This window comes from Penicillium soppii, assembly GCF_028829465.1.
Source record: "Penicillium soppii strain IBT 18220 chromosome Unknown utg000001l, whole genome shotgun sequence".
NCBI classification, from domain to species: Eukaryota; Fungi; Ascomycota; class Eurotiomycetes; order Eurotiales; family Aspergillaceae; genus Penicillium; species Penicillium soppii.
In genome coordinates, this window is record NW_026643231.1 from 2,610,687 (window position 1) to 2,629,632 (window position 18,946).

An 18,946-nucleotide genomic window follows, 5' to 3' on the forward strand; every position below is an offset into this window, starting at 1 on the left:
TGCCTACATTTTGTAATACTATATACCCGGCTCAGTAATGTCAATAGTATCCTAGGCCGTGCCGAGTTTCACTTAGTGAGCCAGGTGAGAGATGTACGGGTCCTTTCTCTAATCCCACCATTCAACAATATGAAGCGTAGGTCGACATAGTCGCCAGGCGCTGTGGGTGACGAGCGTGTGATATGTGGCAATGGATGGCTCCTAGATTATAAGAACATCTAGATATTGGCTCTCAGGATCATTGATTGGTTCTTCCATTCTTAGTCCCGATTGTTACGAGCCAATTCTTATTGATGAAAAGAGTGCATCTGAACGAGAATTCTAAACATGGGGAAGGAAGAAGAAGAGAGAAAGGGAAGAGAGAATATACACCGATACACCATATGGGTGCAAACACACGACCACTCCCCCATCCGATCTCCAGATCGTAACACCGATTTCATCATATTCACCTATACGACGCGGGTTACTCTCGTCGAGTATAATAATTTCCTCGGATATAGTTCAGGGAGGTCGAAGAGTTTGAGGGTGTTACACTGTAAGTCACCAGGTAGGAACAAATGTGAAATGCCACCGGAGTAATAGGATGGTTGTATAAGTTTTTAAATATGATCCAGAAAAAAAAAGGCCCTGTTGCTTACTTCTTAGCCAGCTAGTCTCCAATACATATGAGAAAAGGTGTGTATAAAATTACTATAGGCCATCTCAAAGATTGGGAAGTCTTCTCACTGTCAGTCGAGTATGAGCTTCATCACAGCCGCTCCACTTCCCTCATTATTTGCGGCAGCGAGTACTACCTAATCGGTGATCTTTATATCGGCTCCTTATCGGTCGAGTAGGAGCTTCATTATAGCCTTTCCATTTCCGCTATGCTTCGCAGCGGCGAAGACTACCTCGTCGGTGATATGGAGATCGACTTCTCGCCGGTTGAGTAGGAGCTTCATCATAGCCTCTCCATGTGAGAGGACTGGTGTGTGTCTTGACCAACAAGGAGGTCTGGATTCCGGGTAGATTCGTTGTTTTTGTAACAATAGAATTGTTTCATTAATTCAATGGGTTTGTTTTCATGAATTGTATTCATCCTATCTCCCTTCTTTAAAAAGCTCGCGACCCCGTGAGCTCTTCTTTCTCTTCACAAATTTCCGGCCTTACCACTTTTCTCACAACAGCACTCTTTTTCAATTACGAAATAGTAAGTTCATATCATGTGAGTTTTCGTTGTGATCTCAGGCATGGGTTGAGCCTGCTTCGGTCTATGTCTAATCGTTTGTGACATATAACATGCCTCACAATCCGACCAAACGAGAGCGCGACAGAACCGCTATGTCCTACCCCGTGAGGCAGACCTTGTTTTGCCTCTTCTGCCTCGAATACAATCTCCGCGCGTGGATAGAAAACGGGCGTGAGCATGGTTTTCTGACACTGTTCAGATTTAATTGTGTCTAGGACTGCGGGCACGAAAACGACTGTGTGAGATGGTGAGAATTCACTTCTTGATTCACTTGTTGCTTTTTTTACTAACACGGTTTTCTTCCGTTCTCTTAGCTCCCGGCTGGCCTTGAGGGCCACCGATTCGAACTGCTATCGCTCGTCTCTTGGTTCGGTGCCTTTTGGCGGAATAATCTTGTGGCTAGGAACTTGGAGTTAGTCGAGGTCCATGCTTTTCCCGCTGAGGCTCTTGCTCGTCTCGCCTCTAAGCTTGAGAAGCTTATCGATTCCTTCGCGCTTCTTATGCGTAATCATGTTGCCACACATGACATAGAGGATCTTCTGTGAGTTGTTCATGTTTGGGTGTCATGGTGTATTGGCTAATGTGTCGCGTTTGATTTGTTTTAGCCCGAGTCCCACATTCGATATCGATCGTGGCTTCAAGGTCGTCGCGTGAACATCCCCTACTATCCGTTAGACACCGGGTTCGACGCTCTTGCTACCGCTTCCCTAGAGATGCCTCGGAGTTTCGGTACTGAGGACCAAGTTCATTTGTGGTATGGTGCGGTACGAAACTTTCGTGATGGTGTTCGCGATATGTTTGAAGCAGAGACTTTGTCTTCCCGTGACACTAAGTACTTCTACGAACATCGTCGTGACTTCCCCGAGGGATTCTTGCCTCCGCATTATCGTCGTCGTCGTTAGGTTTGAGTTGATTCGCAAAGCCGCGTTTTTCTCGGCGGCCTAAATACATCGTTTCTTTCGCATCTTCTGCTAGTTTCCATTTTATCTTGCGATGATTTTTCGAGCGTTGCTCATCACGTCTTCCGGGATCAATTGGTTATACTCGGACGGCTATTCTTTCACCAAGTAATGCAGTTCGTCCTCGAATCGCCTATGGTACTTAATTTCTTCGAATTCCCATTTGACGTCGTCTTTTATGTCTGGTATAGATAATCCATGGCTGTAGAAATTAGACTGGGGAATCGTTGTGGATCGCGGCGAATTTGTCTGGGAGAAGCAAGCGATACGCCTGTTTTCCCTACGCATTCTTAGATCCTAGATAGTGAGAACACATCAGGGGACAGCTCCTCTCTACCTTCACCTTTTGCGTGGGAGTTGTACTATGGCGCAGAAAGAAGAATATCATATACTCGTTTTTCATGGATGAAACAATCCGATCAAATTATAGAGAAGCGACAAAACATTGAATTTATCAATCGATCGTTTCAATTTCCAAGTGTTACTAATTTTTCGACTTCCTGGGCAATTTGTAGCTAAGACCACACCAAAAAGTTGTGACTGCAACAACGCGCTGTGAGAAAAAATGAGTATGGGAGGGGAAGGACACGTCAGCGATTCAGGGGCGTGCAGGATATTCAGGTGCAGAATAGTGGCGTTCAGGGCATTCAGGTGAATGGGCTGAACAGGCTGAAGAGTAGGGCGGCAAGAGGGGATTTCCCAACGAATCCAAAAAAACGGGTGAATGCGGACATACAACAGTGAGGATTCGCTGGTGGTCACCCACCCAACTACTAACTCACCGGCGTGTGGCTTAAGTACGGCTGAGCGGACGGGAAGCCCTGTTTTCCACACCCTATGGTCGTATGTACTCGGAGACGTACTGTTGTATACTATAAAGGCACAGATTGTTGAATTTAATATGGTGTACCTAGGTATCTATTGACGAGTGGAACGAAGACATCTTGCGAAAAGAGCTGAGGATACTTGGAGCACTGAACGGAAAAAGAAGAACAGTTTAACATGCAACCTTACATAAACAATCCATGAGATTGGAACAAGTATGAGGAAGTAGAGGTGCTTAAATAAGGTTGGTCCAGGCTATAGCTCTAGAGATTCAAAATAAGAAATTCTTTATCTGAAACACAGGGTTGCAGGACATGTAGATTGATGAAATGCAGAGGCAAGACGGCTTTTATCAAATCATTTCCCGGTTAAAGTCTACAACACACGACCTTCCTCAAACTTCCATCCATTTGTCTTTGCCAAACTCATGGTTCGATTTTCCAAGAATATTTACTAAGTACCTCTAAGTACCTTTTATATGCAAGCTCTATACAAAAGATACATCAAATCTATACATCTAGCATGGTGAGATAAACTAATGGGCGGGCAGACTATTAGTTATGGCAAGACAGCTCCAGGGCTATTATTTGGACGTGAATGTGTTATAGGAATAACATTGCTCCTTCCTAGTCGCCAAGTAGCTTGTTATGAGTTTCCAAGATTGTATTGCAACATTTCGAGGATATTACGATTCTTCCGCTGATGCTAAAATCTAGCCAGTCTAGAATTTAGATGACATCACTCAGTTTCAAAAAAATTCCAGAAATAGCTAGAACCACAAATGACCTGTCTCACGAACTTTTTACACATGCAAAACCTAGTATATGACGTCCAATACTTGAAGAGGTCAAATACTACCCGGTTGTGCAGGCGCCGAACCAGGTTCGTGCGGAGTTATCTGTGAACAACTTGGAAGCCCACGTCATAGCGACGAATCTACCCCAGATTCCCAGTTTGCGGGTTCTACAATAATTATGTGTAGTATAATGTAGACTGCATAGCTCATACCACTCCTTCCTTCGCTTATTAAACCGCATTCCCCTGTTACTCAAAAGTCCAACCCTTCGAATTATTCTTTCATTTTATTCGACATTTCACCAAACAACTCAAAACATCAATACCTACGAACCACAATATTCCTTCCAATTATCATTTCTCATTCACCTTCCCCTATCCTTCAATATTCTCAGTATGCTCGGACGATCCTCAGGGCCCGCGGCACGGACCGCCAGGCAGCAACTCCAATCCAAAACTCGTTTTATCAACTCTCGATTTCAATCCACCGCATCCTCAGGTGCCTCTTCTGGTAGCAGTCCCGCTTTGATTGGAGGTCTAGCAGGTGGAGGTGTCGCAATCGTTACGGGATACACCTGGTACCACTTCTCTGGAGCCAAGACGATCGTCAACACCAGCAAGCAGACACAAGCATATCTCGAAAAGACCAAGCAAACAATTGCACAGAAGACACCCGAGCCCAATGAGGCATTCCGTTGGTTGAAAGACACGGCGAAGAGTTATGCCGTCTTTATCCCGGGCGCGCGGGGCTACGTCGACACGATGTTTGATGACCTTGATACGATCAGGAATGACCATGGCAAAGAATTCGACGAAATTGTCAGCAATGCGTACAACGAACTGAAGGATATCGTGAACAAGGAAGGGCTCAGCGCAGAATCGGCTTCTCAGGCTCTAAGCGTGCTACAAAAGCATGTTAAGCAGCTGTTTGATCTGGCTGGCGACGCTGCAGAGAATGTCTTGGACAATCACCCTCAACTCAAGGAGAAGATCGGTGGCAGCTTTGGCCAGCTGAAGGATATGGGCGAGGCTTATGGCCCCCAGGCGAAAGAGGAGGTGAACAAGACATGGCAGCAAATATCCAGCATTGTGCAGCGCGGCGCAAGTGTCGACTCAGCTGAAGAAATCAAAAAGTTGATCCAAGAGAAGAAAGACAAGCTCCAAAAGTATGGAGAAGAGGCATGGAAGAAGGGCGTTGAAGAGTCACAGCAATATCTCGACAAAAGTCCCAAGATCAAGAAATTGGTCGAAGAAAACGCCGATGCTTTGAAGAAGGGGAATTTCAAAGACCTGTGGGGCCTTGTCAAAGACAGCGCTTCTTCCGGAAAGACGGAGGATGTGGAGAAGTACATCAAGGAGAAGGTTGACCAAGCGAAGAACAGTGGCTTCGGCGACCTGAACAAGTGGCTAGACATGGTACCTGGTGGTTCCAACGTCATCCCTCAGCTCCAGTCATTGCAGGCTATTGCTCAAAAGAAGGGCAGTGAGGCCGAGACCGTTCTCAAGGAGACTGTTGAGGAGATCCAGGATGTGCTGAAGAAGCGAAAGGAACAGGTGGAAAAGATCGCCGAGGAAGGAAAGAAAGAGAGCAAATGAGCTGGTGTTGTAACATGGTAGCAATATGTACAATAGTCGTATAATCGAGCAAATCATATCCGTTTAATCATGATAAAACGCGTCGGCTGTTACAAGAGATGAAGATGAGCAAACTCCTCAACCGAGAAAGATATTTTCTTGGAGTTCGGGCGACGCGACATCGCTTTTGACGTGTAGAAGTCTTGTGACTTTGGGTCCCCAATCAGCAAAGTCACCTGCTTTCGTGGTGTATAAGTAACCCATACCTCCTCTTCCTCTTCTCCTCTTCTCTTCCTCAACTACCCCAGGCCCAGGCTTAACCCTCGCTGTGGAGGAAGGATATTCCCGTCTGCATCCCAACGTCAAGTTGAAGGTGCGATGAGATCTGTAATCCTTCCATCAAATGAGTTCCGTGCGAGTCGGCAAGTGAGTGAAGTCACAGGGGGACGTCCCGAAGCTCATGAATTTGCGCAGTCATCCATTAAACACATTGGTGATGATGTTTGTTATCTCCTCTTTCATCTCTATGAACTTTGACGGATGGTAGTATCGGGCGTTTCGAAGAGTCGATCAGGACGTACGTGTTAATGTCAACAAAGACACTCGAAGGTGAAGAAAAATAGAACTCAAGACCAGTGATATAATTGTAGAAAAGAAAATTGCGGAGGCTAGAATACACAATCTATTGCAGTCACCGAAGCAAGATGATAACGCCCGCCAAAGTGTATGGCTTCTTATGTCGGGCCGATGCGATTATACACTAAAGTCGAGGAGGAGAGGACTCCACATCTTGGTAGGGGGTAATTGCAGTAAACAAAGGAGACCATCTCCAACTCAACTTTAAACAAAGCCGTAGATTATACGGCCATCTCTATACCAAAACCTTTTCCTTCCATCTAAACCATGCGAAATGTTGCAACGTTGACGAGACGCTTATTTGGCGATCTCAGTGCCGTTGGTAGCACCTGGGAGTACAATGTCAGCTTTGATCCAGGGGATGATGGAAGGAATCAAACTTACCAAGAGCCTTCTTGATGTCACCGTAGATGGCGAATTGACCAGCAGTGATACCACCAACCATGACAAGACGAGTAGGAAGACCAGCGAAAGCACCACGGAAACCGAGCTCACCAGCGATCTTGACGAGACGGGAAACGGTACCCTCACCGGCGGCGGCCTTGGTCTTGTTGATCTTGGACAGCATGGTATCAGCGGGCTGGGAGACAATGGCAGCGGCGAAACCGGCAAGGAGACCAGCTCCGAGGTTGACACCGGTCTGAGCACCGTCGGACATCTTGGACTTGTCGAACTGAGCGAAGATGAGCTCAGAGAACTTCTCGAAAGCGACAAACTTGGTCACGGTGTAAGGGACCCTATTGAGAGTTGTTAGTTTTGTTTTGTTGTTATTTTTTTAGAAAAAAAAGTTTGACGTCATGAGGCTTTTTTTCTTCTTTGCGGGATTAACGTACTGCTTGAGGAGGATAGGTCCGAATCCACCGTAGAAGGCACCGACACCCTCGTTCTTGAGAATCTTGCCGAATCCACCGATGAGACCGTTGGCGAAGCCGGGGGTGGAGACGAGACGAATACGGGTAGCCTCGAGAGGGCAGAGAGCGATGGAAGCGAAGAACTCAGCAGAGGCAGCGGAGATGGAGTAGATAGCAGTGCGGTTCTGGCGGGCGTTTTCGATACCGACAGTGTTGACGGCCTGGGCCTTGAAGAACTCGTAACCTCCGAACTTGAAGGCACCCTGGGCGAAGTAACCAGCGAAGGTAGGACCGGCACCGGTCAAGAGAGCACCAGCACCCTCGTTCTTGATGACCTGACGGAAAGCGCTGAACATGCCCTTGTTGTAGGTGGCAGGGTCAAGCTGGATCTTAGTCTTGACGCTGGGGGTGGTTGTTAGTCGAAGTAATAAATATGTCCGAATTGGTCAACTTACACATCGACGGGAGTGAAGGCACCGTGGGTGACGGAGCAGCAGACGGCACCGGCGAAGGCGAAGCGGCCGATCAGGTCAATGCCCTGGGGGCCTTTGGTGGTAGGGGCGGGAGTAGCAGACATTGTGATGGGTGAATGCGCGCGACGCGGAGGTATAGAGTGGAGTGGGAAAAGGATTGGTGATCGGAGATGAGAGAGTAAAAATTTGAGAAGGGGACGACAAGTTCGGGCCCCAGGGGGCTGGTCACGCCAAGGAATTCATCCCTGCCAGCTCGTCATGTGGAGTCACGTGAATATATCAGGGCAGGTTCTTATACGTGGTTTTTTTTATTGACTAGGAAGTCTACGGGTAGCATATATCCACTATTTCCTACATTATGCAAATTATATTTTTTGGGGAATTTCAGATTCGTTGGGAATATAACTCGGTTCAATTTATTGGACAGTTCTTGACTGTCAAGGAATATCCATTCCTAGTTCATTATACACCTTTCTCATGAACTTGGTGCCCTTGTTTCCATTCATATCTCATAGGAGGTCGGTGCTCTACTATCGGAGTGATTCGGGATTGAATTCGGGGACGGAGTTAAACCATGGAAACGCCGAATCTCACACCGAACATTGCTGGCCAACGGTTATCCGCATGTGGAACCTTGGACCTGAACTATATGCATACAGAATATACTGTGTAACTAGTATAGATCACGTCACTCCCAATTAGTTCTTAAAAGATTAAAGTCTTAGTTATCTCACGATCTTTTCACAATCTCACATTCAAATCAAAAATTCTGGGGAAAACAATCTCGCCATGAGGATGTTATACTGAAACAATAATAGGGCATAGTAAGCTAGTAAGCCGCTTGACATTCCAACTACAACCTTGGAACCTTGCTTTATATATTTAAAGCCAAAACGTGGGCTAAATTTAGGCAAAAACATGGCGTTAAAACGAGATATCTATGTACGCCCGCAGTATAACAAAAGTTTTTTTCTATCAGATAAAAATAGCACATTACAACATGGAGATAACCATTAAATAATTCTCAAAGTGCACAAAGCGGCCATCTGAAGTCCCCGGCCTTTCCCCGCGAGAAAGGGCATGTAGCCACACCCCCAGCTTTGATACTTTCAATGCCACACTTCATCTCGTCTCTTCCCTTTTCTCTCTGCGGTTCCGGGCCAATAGTCATCATTTCATACCCTTGTGGTCGACAACGATCTCCCGGAGAGCCAGGCACCTTTCCTCCTAGGACTCTAACGAGAAATGCCCCCGGTCCCCAGCTAGATCCCAAAGTTGGCTTCATGTATCAAGGCTGTAGGGTCTTTCTTTCAAAGCTGCAAAGGCCCATTTTCATATTGGGCGCTTCCTGCACCAGCATGACGGCGCTAGTTCATGGAAGTGCAAGGTATCTGAGGAAAAGCTTCCTTTTTTCCTTCTCGTAGTGAATTCAGAAATAATGAGAAATTGGTTCTTCATACCAAAGACTCGTTGTCATAACATCATCCAAGCTCCTGCGATAAGACTCTAGGTTTAACACAAAACTCGAACGTATTGTTCATTCGTCGCTAAAGGAGGTCTGTTCATCTTAAGCATAATTGGTGCTCAGTGCAACTTCCTCCTGCAAACTCAAATCCTTGCTAAATCTTTCGCAGCTCTTCTGCATCCTCGCATACGCATCGCTTCCCAGAACTAGTCTCGAGATCTTGCCTGCCAGAGGACCAGCCATTCCAGTGCCCGTGACGACCTCGAAGATGCGCTCGACCCCCTTCTGGGGATCGCCAGGCTGTTTTCCATGGACAGTGAGGAACTTGCGCATCACCATGCCCACGGGGTCATCATAGTGAGGAGCGACCGTGGCCGGGTCGGGACTTGCGTCAGCCAACTGTAACGCCAGTAAATTAGCACTGAGAGCTTGTATCGAAATTGCAAGGGCAAACAAATTCAAAAACCCACCGCGCCGACAAAGTTGGTGCGGAAATTGCCGGGCTCGACAATCAGCACGCGAATATTATGAGGCGCGACCTCTTTAGCAAGCGCCTCGGATGCAGCCTCCAGCGCGGCCTTGGAAGCACTGTACAAAGAGCATGCCGGCAAGGGGTCCTGGGCGGCACCACTGGAGATATTGACAATGGTACCAGAGCGCTGGGCGCGCATGGCAGGGAGGACAGCCTGCAGGGTGTACAGGGGGCCGAAGAAGTTAGTGGTCATTTGGAGGGTTGCTTCTTTGTCACTATAACAAGTCAGAGGAACCGATAATCCTTATCTTCTTCATGCTGGTCGCTACATACGTAATGTCCTCGCAGGCGGCCAGGATGGAGTAGCCAGCAACATTGATCAGATAGTCAATGCGACCAAGGGCGTGAATTTTGCTTCCAATGCTGGCCTGCGACTCTGTCATATCCAACTCAATCACCGAGCCTCCAGCTTGCTCGATCTGCTCAACTGCAGTGGCGGCTTTGGCCTTATTGCGGACAGAGCCAATAACACGGTGCCCCGCACTCAGAACGTGAAGGCACATTCCAAGGCCAAAGCCATTGGAAGCACCCGTGATGAGCCACACAGGAGATGTCATAGTGTGAAGAGTGGATGTCAACTGTGGAACGGAAAAATAATCTATCCAGGCGTGATATCGAGGAAGGAGAGGAAGAACAATAAAAATCTCTAAGTTTGACTTCTTGTCGCTTGCAAGAAGGAAGCGAGCGCATTACTTGTGTCCCACTCTATGGGAATCCGATTCCTCTGCTTTGAATAAATGGCCAGTTAATTATATGTCACTGTACTACACACTCCGTACATTAATTAATGCTTATTTCTACAATTTCAATGACTCGTCGGATCAGCGGATATAGCTGTTAAGTCCGTGGGCTAGATGATAGGATCGGGCTAGGTCTCGGGGATTACGTTAGGGTCGGTGATATTAGGAGCACCCTTGGAATCTGAGACCAGTAGGTGTACAAGCCCTAAGGAGGATATAGTGGATAAAGAACAACAGAGATATGGAGAAGATGCGAAGAATCGGTGCAGAAAATAATATAGAAAGGTCAGAATAAAAGGTGCAAACTAGAATTGTAAAAGCCCTGTGCTTACTGGTACTTACTTTGCTAGGAATTTTCCGAGTCAAAAGAGGTACCCTTAGGCGCATGATAGAAAAGCGGTTAGCAAAGCGGTTATTTGAGTTTCCCAGGCAGGGATGTCCGATTATCCAAATACACTTTCACAACGTACATTGGTCATACTTTTTCCACCAAAAAAAAATTAAGCATATCGTGGTCACAAATCGATGTAGTCAAAAAGCTTTTCAACAGGCCTTGACAAAGAAGAAATTGCTGTACAAATAATGGGCACGGTAAGACTGCTCAGAGCTAAGTGAATTCAATCGGTGTTGGGAAGAGCCTTGATAGATATATGGATAAAAGTGAGATTCTAACATATTGCTTGAAGAATCGAACCCTTTATACAGTATAACGAACGAAAGCATTCACTGTTGCACTTGATTCCTGTATCTGTGCCGGGAGCACCAAGATCAATACTTATTTCTGATCTACTCGAATTGAGAGCAGCCCACCCAACATTCACTCTTGTGGACACTCTTGCACACTCTATAATTTCTATTTTTTATGTGATACTTTAACTTTGCGCCTGCTCTCCTTGCACCTGTAAGCCCAATGGCGGCTGGAAGTCAACCCTGCCTGTTTGTAAAACGAAAGTGGTATCGTGTTTGGCCAACTGAGCTTGATAAGCGATTGAAAAAAGTAATAAGACAAATTATTAGCATAACAGGCACAATGAGTTCTGGCGCTCCCGCACAGACCAAATTAAACCAGAAAAACCAGGCTTCACCAGTCAAATATAGGCGCCTCTATCTGTTAGCAAAATAGGAATCCAGGATGTAGGTAGGACTTGCTCTCGATATTCGTCCCTATAGCTTGGTTGGCCTTGTGTCCATGGCAGCAACAACAAAAATACTTTCGGAACGGCCGTCTTCATTGGTCAGTATAACTTGCTTTTCAAACCAACGGCGGAAGATCTCAATCTCCATTTCTCCTTTCTTTTGTCTTTCCACAGGTTGAGTTGGCAGAAACTCGAAGCATATGAAAGATACCTAAAGACGAAGATTGGACAAAAAATGTAATAACAGCTTGTGTCATCCGAATCCCAAGTTTCTGCTACAAACTTTGATCCTGAAATGTTGTCAGTAAGAAAAGTTTATTGTGATATAATATTCTTTGTTTTTAGTGTCTTGGGATTGAATAGTGCTAGCGGTTCTTCGAGACAGTGACCAAACCAATTTCTGAAAGGGACGAAGATTACAATTTATCATTCAGATGTCTGATGTAGCCTCTTCTATTTTGCGGCAGTAAGAAAAGCTGCATTTACTGAGTGAAAATATAAATAAGAATGGTCTACCAGTGTACTTGGTTATCTGCCTCAAGCCAACATGACATTCTTCATTCGGAGAAACGCTCAAGGTTCCGAGCATGTCCATCTGACTTTACAGTAGGATTATGAAAATCTACTCTGGGCATAGTATCGAGCGTTGCTTGTTTGAATAAGAATAACTTCGGAAACTCGTGCAACTATTGTGGATTCATTGGATATACTGATCTCCCAGACCAACTCTATCAAATCAGCAGAGCTAGCTATATATAAGCAACAGTCACTTTGTCCAACTGTCTGTTAATTCTACTCTCATTGTTTCAAAGGGAAGTTCAATGCTCCTTTTGCACGCCGGTACATCAGGAAGAAAGAAATGTTGACTAATTTAAGGGATGCCTTTATCAAGGAATGGAATGATGGCGGTCTACTTTGGGATGTGGATAAAATACTGATCTTCGGTCGAATAATTGAGTCTAATTCTTGAAATAGTTGGTCCGAAAGTTCTATCTTGCTTGTATTGTTCAATTGAGTTGTTGGCTGTAACGATCGAGGCGTTGCGTGATGGATGGTCGGCCATTTTCCAACCTGAAAGATCCGCCAACACTCATAAACATAATTTCACTCGCTATCGCATTCTATGTGGATTTTCTGGGTTGTTTAATACGAATTTAGCCATATGCATAAAAATAAGGCACATAGATATGTATCATCCAACGAGGTTGCAATCAATACCAACTCAACTGCTCACACGAAATCCTTGTGGGGCAAAGCCTCCAGCTCAACCAATCGTGATCCACCATGGCCCACTAGTGGCACTATTAGGGTTCTGTCAGCCACTCAACTCCAAGTATACGAATGCAGATTTTTCATGCAAAAAAAATGCAAAAAAAGAAATCTTAAAGACCTGTTGGTTTTTAGGAAGAGCCGAACGCGGGGGTCGAACCCGCAGCCTTAAGATTAAGAGTCTTACGCTCTACCGATTGAGCTAGCCCGGCGGGCTGTTGTAGGAGGCAAGCAAAATATGCTACATAATCCAGACATCGCCAAGAACAGAGCAAATCACGAAATTGGTGGCATTCCAAGGTTGGGAGCAATTAAAATAATAGGAATGTCAATGAACGAAACACATGGCTGTAAAAGACAATAACAATTCATTAATACATTGACAGTATTGAAGACAAATTTTGGGAGACAGTTCTTGAATATATATTTTCGATAAGGCCACTTCCAATTCACCGAAAGACATATATATACCGTTTGCGGGTTGCAGTTTCTGGAATCTCCTAGCAGGCAGCTCTGCAATACAGTCTCCAACCATTGCCGGTCTGTCTGCACTGTCTGTTGACGGGGACTATACGAAGTCCGCACAACTTGCAGAGATCGAGAGACTACATTCCATTTGGGAGTTTCTTTGTTCCTCATCTGAGACTAATGTGGATATGGACGGAGTGGAGACATCCTCAAAGACTGCAAAGGATGCAGTTGTCGATGCATAATGTGATAGGTGCAGCGTGCCAATATCTCTTTACGACACACATTTCCATTGCGTAATTTGTCATGATGGTGATTTTGAAATTTGCATGGAATGTATTGCAAGCGGGGTAACCTATTTGGATGCAACTCATACTTTACAGAAGACGGCCATGGTGGATGGCTCATGTGTTGTTCCTGATGAGCTAGTTTATCAGTCAATCATGGCTGTGGCTTTGAGATTTTTCTTCTTTTTACAATAATTAATGACCAATGTAAATTATGAATCCTGCCATGTGTATAAACGATATCGCTAATCACAATCAAAGAGCCGCGGAAGGAGCAGGTGATGGAGGCGTATATGGTGCGTTGATGATGATGATGGTGGTGGCGGTGGTCATGGCGGAGGTGGTGTTGGTGAAGGCCATGATGAGAATCTTTTGAGACCAAAACCATCTGGGATCTGGGGGAAACACTATAACCTCTACCCAGTCGGTTCACGGCTGCTGAATATGTACGATTTACGTGGTAACTACGTCTGTGCGCTCCCAAAGAATGTGCGATCTGGATTTATCTGGGTCGCATCCCAGAGAAGAAAGACTCAACAATTTCAGTACGTGAGGGCTAGCCTGAAGGTGTAGTGTGGGTTAAGAGTAGCTATATTTTCTAATTAAACATCATATTCGGCACTTTTCTCTACAATTTTCGGGAGATCGACGATCATGAATTATAAGTGCTTTGATCAAACTAAATATCAAAGCTAAGTTTGTAATAACTATAGCAAACAACATTTTATATTAGCAAATTATAATCTAGGACCGAGCTCAAGTGCTTCAAAAGTCTCTCCTAAAACTCCCCGGTTGGCTTTGCGGGAGCCTCATAAGCCGTCTTCGAAACGTTGACCGTACGATGGGATTGGAGGCTTTGGCCGATATTGTCATCAATTTTATCCACATTTGCCGATAGCTTAGAAAGCCAATCACAAGAGCGCGGAGACTCGTCGTGCCTAAAGAGAGGTGGATAGGGCGACGAACCGCCTACTCCCAAACCATGGGCGCTATATGACTCCCACCCCAGAAATGCTGCATACCCATTGTCCTTTGTTACAAATTGAACATTCACGAGAAGGCGGCATGATATCAGAGTCAGATCCATATATTTTTGGTATGGATAGCCGACCAGAAGCAATCTTAATTGCAGATGTAATCTCGGTCTCACATTTAACATCAGCCCCCCACCCCTATTTATACACCCTTCTCATCCTCTTTCGCGCGATATTCAGCAAGCGCTCTTCTTTATTTGTCTTTTAAGGTGTCATTATATTTCTTTTCACTGCTTGACACAAGTACATACGACCATAGGGTGTGGAAAACAGGGCTTCCCGTCCGCTCAGCCGTACTTAAGCCACACGCCGGTGAGTTAGTAGTTGGGTGGGTGACCACCAGCGAATCCTCACTGTTGTATGTTTTGTTTCGTTTTTTTTGGTTTCGCTTTTGATATAGCGAAATCAGATTCTATCTATCTATGTACAGGATCAAAGTTTCGCTTACGCCTAATGGCGCACGAAAAACCATGTCGATGGTTTGCTTACTATCAAAGAACCACAAACGGCCAATTCTTATTATTTTATGGGCTATATATATGTATAAACACAGTAGGTAAAACTAGCTCTCTACTTGAGCTGGAATCGCAATATTGTATGGATATCTTTTATCTTTTTTACACCTTCCATATCCCGTTCGTTCAACGAATTTCGCTTTGCTACACCGTGGATAAGTGTAGACACGTGTGTTCGTATACAAATCTGAAGACGATATTTATGATGTATTCCACTCAACCGAGATGAAACCAGTCACACTAGTCACACCTTAAATCTCATTCCAACGAGAGTAGGCTCAGTTCTAATCGGCATTCAGAAAAATCTTCCGATTGGCTTCTCACAATGTGTACTTCTGCAATGGAGTCCAGAGCTTGCGCAATTCTTTCACTTCTAATCGCCCAATGCCGTGGTTAGCCTCCATTCCCAACAAACACCGCTCTACGTAAAGCTGGATTGTAGCGATGGCGTTCTGAATCCGTGAAGTCTTCCGCATTGAGTCAATGTTGATATCGATCAGGAAGTGCTCAAATAGCGAGTCGGAATCGATTATATTTTGCGTTCGCATCGTGGACTGCTGTAGGAGGTAGGAAATCAGAGCTTCACGCCGATGCTGACGTAGCGTATCTTCGGCCTGAGCCAGCGAAGGAATCCCCGTGCCGGTAGTCTCATTCGATGCCACGAACAGTATTCGCAGTTGATCTGCCACCTGGAACTGCTTGGGACGGGATGAACAGAACGCCCAGTCAAATAACAGTTGTGTAGGGGCTCCAGGCGGCCGGATGCGTTTTAAATAGTCAATATTCTGGCGCAAAGTAAGAAGGACCCGTGGGTGACGGACCAACTCACGCAGCGCTTCTTCGGAGACAGATGGATATTTGGCCAGAATCGCTTCGGAGATGATGCCAGAGTTTATGCCCAGACCATCTCCAAGGACAGAAGCTATGTCTTTTTCCCGTTCAGGTTGATTCAAATATTTAAGTAATGACAGGCTGGATGTGCTAGGTCCTTGTCGTAGTTGGTGATAGTATAACAAGCGTGACAGCGCATTCAGGTCGAGCCCGGCGAGATTGAGACTGCCAAGGAAGAACTCCAATTCTTCGAGGTCAAGTGGAATGAGTTCGAGGAGAGTTTGCAAGCGGTGCAGATTCTGATAGATCCTTTGCAGGTTTGACATGAACTTATCGCTCACAAAGGCTCGAGAGGAAAAAGGCATAGGCAGTGTCGTTGATATGGACCAATTTAATTCAGCAAATGTGATACTTGTGCTCTGAATACGGTACGACTGACCATTGAGCAGGCGAACAACACTCGACACCCGCTGCTTCTCATGAAGAGGGTCTGGTTGTAGGGGCAACGCGACACCATCGAGCATTATATAAACTTCTGGATTCTCACTCAATATATGAAATTTATACAGATCATCGGTTGGAGGCGAAAAGTATCCTGTAGGATTTGCTTGGGCGTCACATGCTTCGTCTTGGATGCACTCGGTCAGGCTATCCATGATGGACCACGGTTCCTGCTGAAAGTTGGGAGAGGAGTCGATGGTTTCCGTGGTTATGGCTTTGAGTATGGAGGCATCGATACCCGGGAAATCCGACTTGATTCGATCGAAAACTCGAATCTGGTATTCCGCAGAAATGCCCACATCAGCGGCCACGAATTGTAAAAATGACGTGATTGTAGCAGTCAACGCGCCATTCACAATCTCAACTGCACCATGTAGGACTGTTGCTAAATGCGGCAGCGTCCAGCCGTTGTCTGTCCAGTCACGCCATTGCTGGAATAGTGCTAGGGTGTGTATGGGCGACTCAAGGATTAAGTGGCTATCGCCAAATATGGAGCAATATGCCTCGTAGTCCTCACATGCTATGGAGAATGCCTCACAGAAAATTGCAACTCGATAGACAGCATTCAAGTTAGAGGATGTGAGGGGGGACTCGAAGCTCAAGCAAGCGCTTTTGACAATCGAAGCAAGCTGACTCGGCGTTATTCTCAAAGCAGCTGTCAACTCCGTGGAAACTTTGGAGAGCGTATGCTCTACAGTCAGGAAGAGGTATCTTCCCTGCTTATCCTTCAAAGCTAGGAGTGACTGCATCAAATACGGCTTTCCACTGATGAATAGCTGGGCATACAGGGACTGGTCTCCATTGGTATCCATATCTGCCCAGAGGGGCAGTATACGATATAATTCGATGCCACTCAGACAGGTCAGGCGCTTCATTGCGGCTAGTTGCTCGATCCATTCGGCAGGGATTCCACGCACGCTGGTTTGTCGACTGTGAGCCAAGCAACTCCATGCGGCATCGAGGAGGGTGGTCGACCAGCCGAGCTTACGCCGGAGTCGCATGAACGCTTGCAGCTCATCACAGATATTGACATCAAGGTCACCGGTGGGGCTCATCAACTTAGAGAAGCACAAGCGAAGGTCATTTGATCGGTTGCTGAATTGCGAGTGTTCGTCCTCGGTGGTTAGGAGCAGTCGACCGCCAACATATTGAGTTTGGAGGATATCAACGAGCTCGGCGAGGGACAGCCCAGCTCGCCGAAGGAACTCGCGAACAAAGGACAAGCCGTGACCTTCTGTTTGGTTCAGCATGGCAGCTTCATTGGCATACCCCCAATACAGAGGGACTTTGTCTATTGAGGATGTACCTGGCGTGTCGTCCGAGAGTGGCGGTTGAAAATGTTCGCCAGTGATAGCTGTAAAATCTTCTTCAGATAGCCCCAGTGTCTCGGCAGCGACCGCGCGTCGCAAATGAGACTCTGCTATCTTGCTCTGCTGGGCGCCGGATATTTGATATGACAGAACTCTCTGTGGAGATATCAAATTGCGCCGCATCTCCGCCAGGGTTGTACGCTGACTGGTGGCAAAGCTTCGCAAGCAATCAACAGCATAGTTGTACGGAAATACTTCCATTGGGTAGACTTGATTCTCCAACATGGTTTCATAGACCACTCGGTTGATGTATCGCGGGGCATGAGCCAGAATATCATCCGAGCTCTCTTCTACTATATTGGAGTGTTCCTGAGCCGTCTGTAAGGGCAAGGTAACCGAGATAAAGGATTCCATGACTTCGTTTGCAAGGTCGATATACAGCATTTTTGTGTCTGTTTTGGCACACGTTAATCCGACGCGTTCCAAGTCAGGGCGGCGGTCTAGCAAGGTCCGAAGCACCGTTTTCCCGGTTGAATTGACGCGCACACTATCAAGGGCCTTCATTAAGTCCACTAGGTAGGCAGTTGGACCCGTGACAGGTTCGCGGGCGTTACACTCCATAGCCTCGATTTATCGACATAGATTAACGTGATTATACTGTGTTCCAAGTCCAAATTGTTTGGAGGTATCAAAATTTCCCGGATGAGCGTGAAGTTTGTCTTTTCGACAAGATTTTAACGTCGAGATCTAGAATCCTGAGGCTACTGATTCTCGAGGGATTGCTTCTCAAAGTATCTTTTTCCGCTGAGTAAAAGAACAACGCCACGCCTTTTTAGCTGTCTCGTTCATCTCACCCCTAAGACACCTGGGTATGCTTTCAGCTAAATCATCCGGTCCATGATTGGCCGTGTAGAATGTAAAAGCAAAGAAGAGGCGAACCCAAAACAAGCGGATAAAACTGGCGCGGCTAAAATGGACTGTTTTGTGGTATCGGTATTACTAACAATACAGAACAATACGCGGTGTTTTGTCTCGTTCTTTGGTATCCTATGTATGCAGCACCCTCTATCCACCTACAAACGCATTGAACGGTATCTTTGACTTACCCTATATTTATGATTCCAGCTCTGAGCAATCTCTATATCCATGAGGAATTGATTTTCGCCGCGCTGGAAAATACATAATCTGGCGCAGTTCCGTACTACATTTCTACACGTGAGTTTGTTGACTTCTCACGTAGGTAACCAAACAGTGTACTTTTACCTGCAAGTTTTCATCGTGAAGTCTCCGGCTCAACACGCAAAAATGTTGTTGGTAGTGTAAGGCGAAGAAGAAAACCAAGATAGGGATATAAGGACCAAGACATGAGAGGAAACTAGGTAACAACTTCAATCAATCAACTCATCGAGAATGTTCTGATAGGTGTGAGTTTTTACTATATCAGATCAACTAATATGCTAGGTACACTCACGCTCTCAATTGGATTGCTTTGAGTCGTTGGTCAATATAAGCT

The 18,946-nt window shown here is 45.9% G+C and overlaps 5 protein-coding genes across 5 annotated transcripts; 2 read left to right on the forward strand and 3 right to left on the reverse strand.

Annotated features, from left to right (window-relative positions):
* Window positions 1-1,281: 1,281 nt before the first annotated feature.
* Window positions 1,282-1,885, forward strand: N7529_000995 (uncharacterized protein; the record flags this gene model as incomplete). The annotated part of the gene is made up of 4 exons (XM_057236526.1): window positions 1,282-1,402; window positions 1,447-1,478; window positions 1,546-1,772; window positions 1,837-1,885. The coding sequence occupies 4 exons, from the start codon at window positions 1,282-1,284 to the stop codon at window positions 1,883-1,885; spliced, it is 429 nt and encodes a 142-aa protein (XP_057103329.1).
* Window positions 1,886-4,206: 2,321 nt separating this feature from the next.
* Window positions 4,207-5,406, forward strand: N7529_000996 (uncharacterized protein; the record flags this gene model as incomplete). The annotated part of the gene is made up of 1 exon (XM_057236527.1): window positions 4,207-5,406. The coding sequence occupies one exon, from the start codon at window positions 4,207-4,209 to the stop codon at window positions 5,404-5,406; it is 1,200 nt and encodes a 399-aa protein (XP_057103330.1).
* Window positions 5,407-6,318: 912 nt separating this feature from the next.
* On the reverse strand, window positions 6,319-7,449 carry N7529_000997 (uncharacterized protein; the record flags this gene model as incomplete). The annotated part of the gene is made up of 4 exons (XM_057236528.1): window positions 6,319-6,350; window positions 6,406-6,758; window positions 6,855-7,274; window positions 7,328-7,449. The coding sequence occupies 4 exons, from the start codon at window positions 7,447-7,449 to the stop codon at window positions 6,319-6,321; spliced, it is 927 nt and encodes a 308-aa protein (XP_057103331.1).
* A 1,463-nt stretch (window positions 7,450-8,912) lies between these two features.
* Window positions 8,913-9,899, reverse strand: N7529_000998 (uncharacterized protein; the record flags this gene model as incomplete). Its single annotated transcript, XM_057236529.1, has 3 exons — window positions 8,913-9,209; window positions 9,281-9,557; window positions 9,616-9,899. 3 exons carry the CDS (start codon window positions 9,897-9,899, stop codon window positions 8,913-8,915), a joined length of 858 nt encoding a protein of 285 aa, XP_057103332.1.
* Window positions 9,900-15,111: 5,212 nt separating this feature from the next.
* N7529_000999 (uncharacterized protein) lies at window positions 15,112-18,054 on the reverse strand (the record flags this gene model as incomplete). The annotated part of the gene is made up of 1 exon (XM_057236530.1): window positions 15,112-18,054. One exon carries the CDS (start codon window positions 18,052-18,054, stop codon window positions 15,112-15,114), a length of 2,943 nt encoding a protein of 980 aa, XP_057103333.1.
* Window positions 18,055-18,946: the final 892 nt, after the last annotated feature.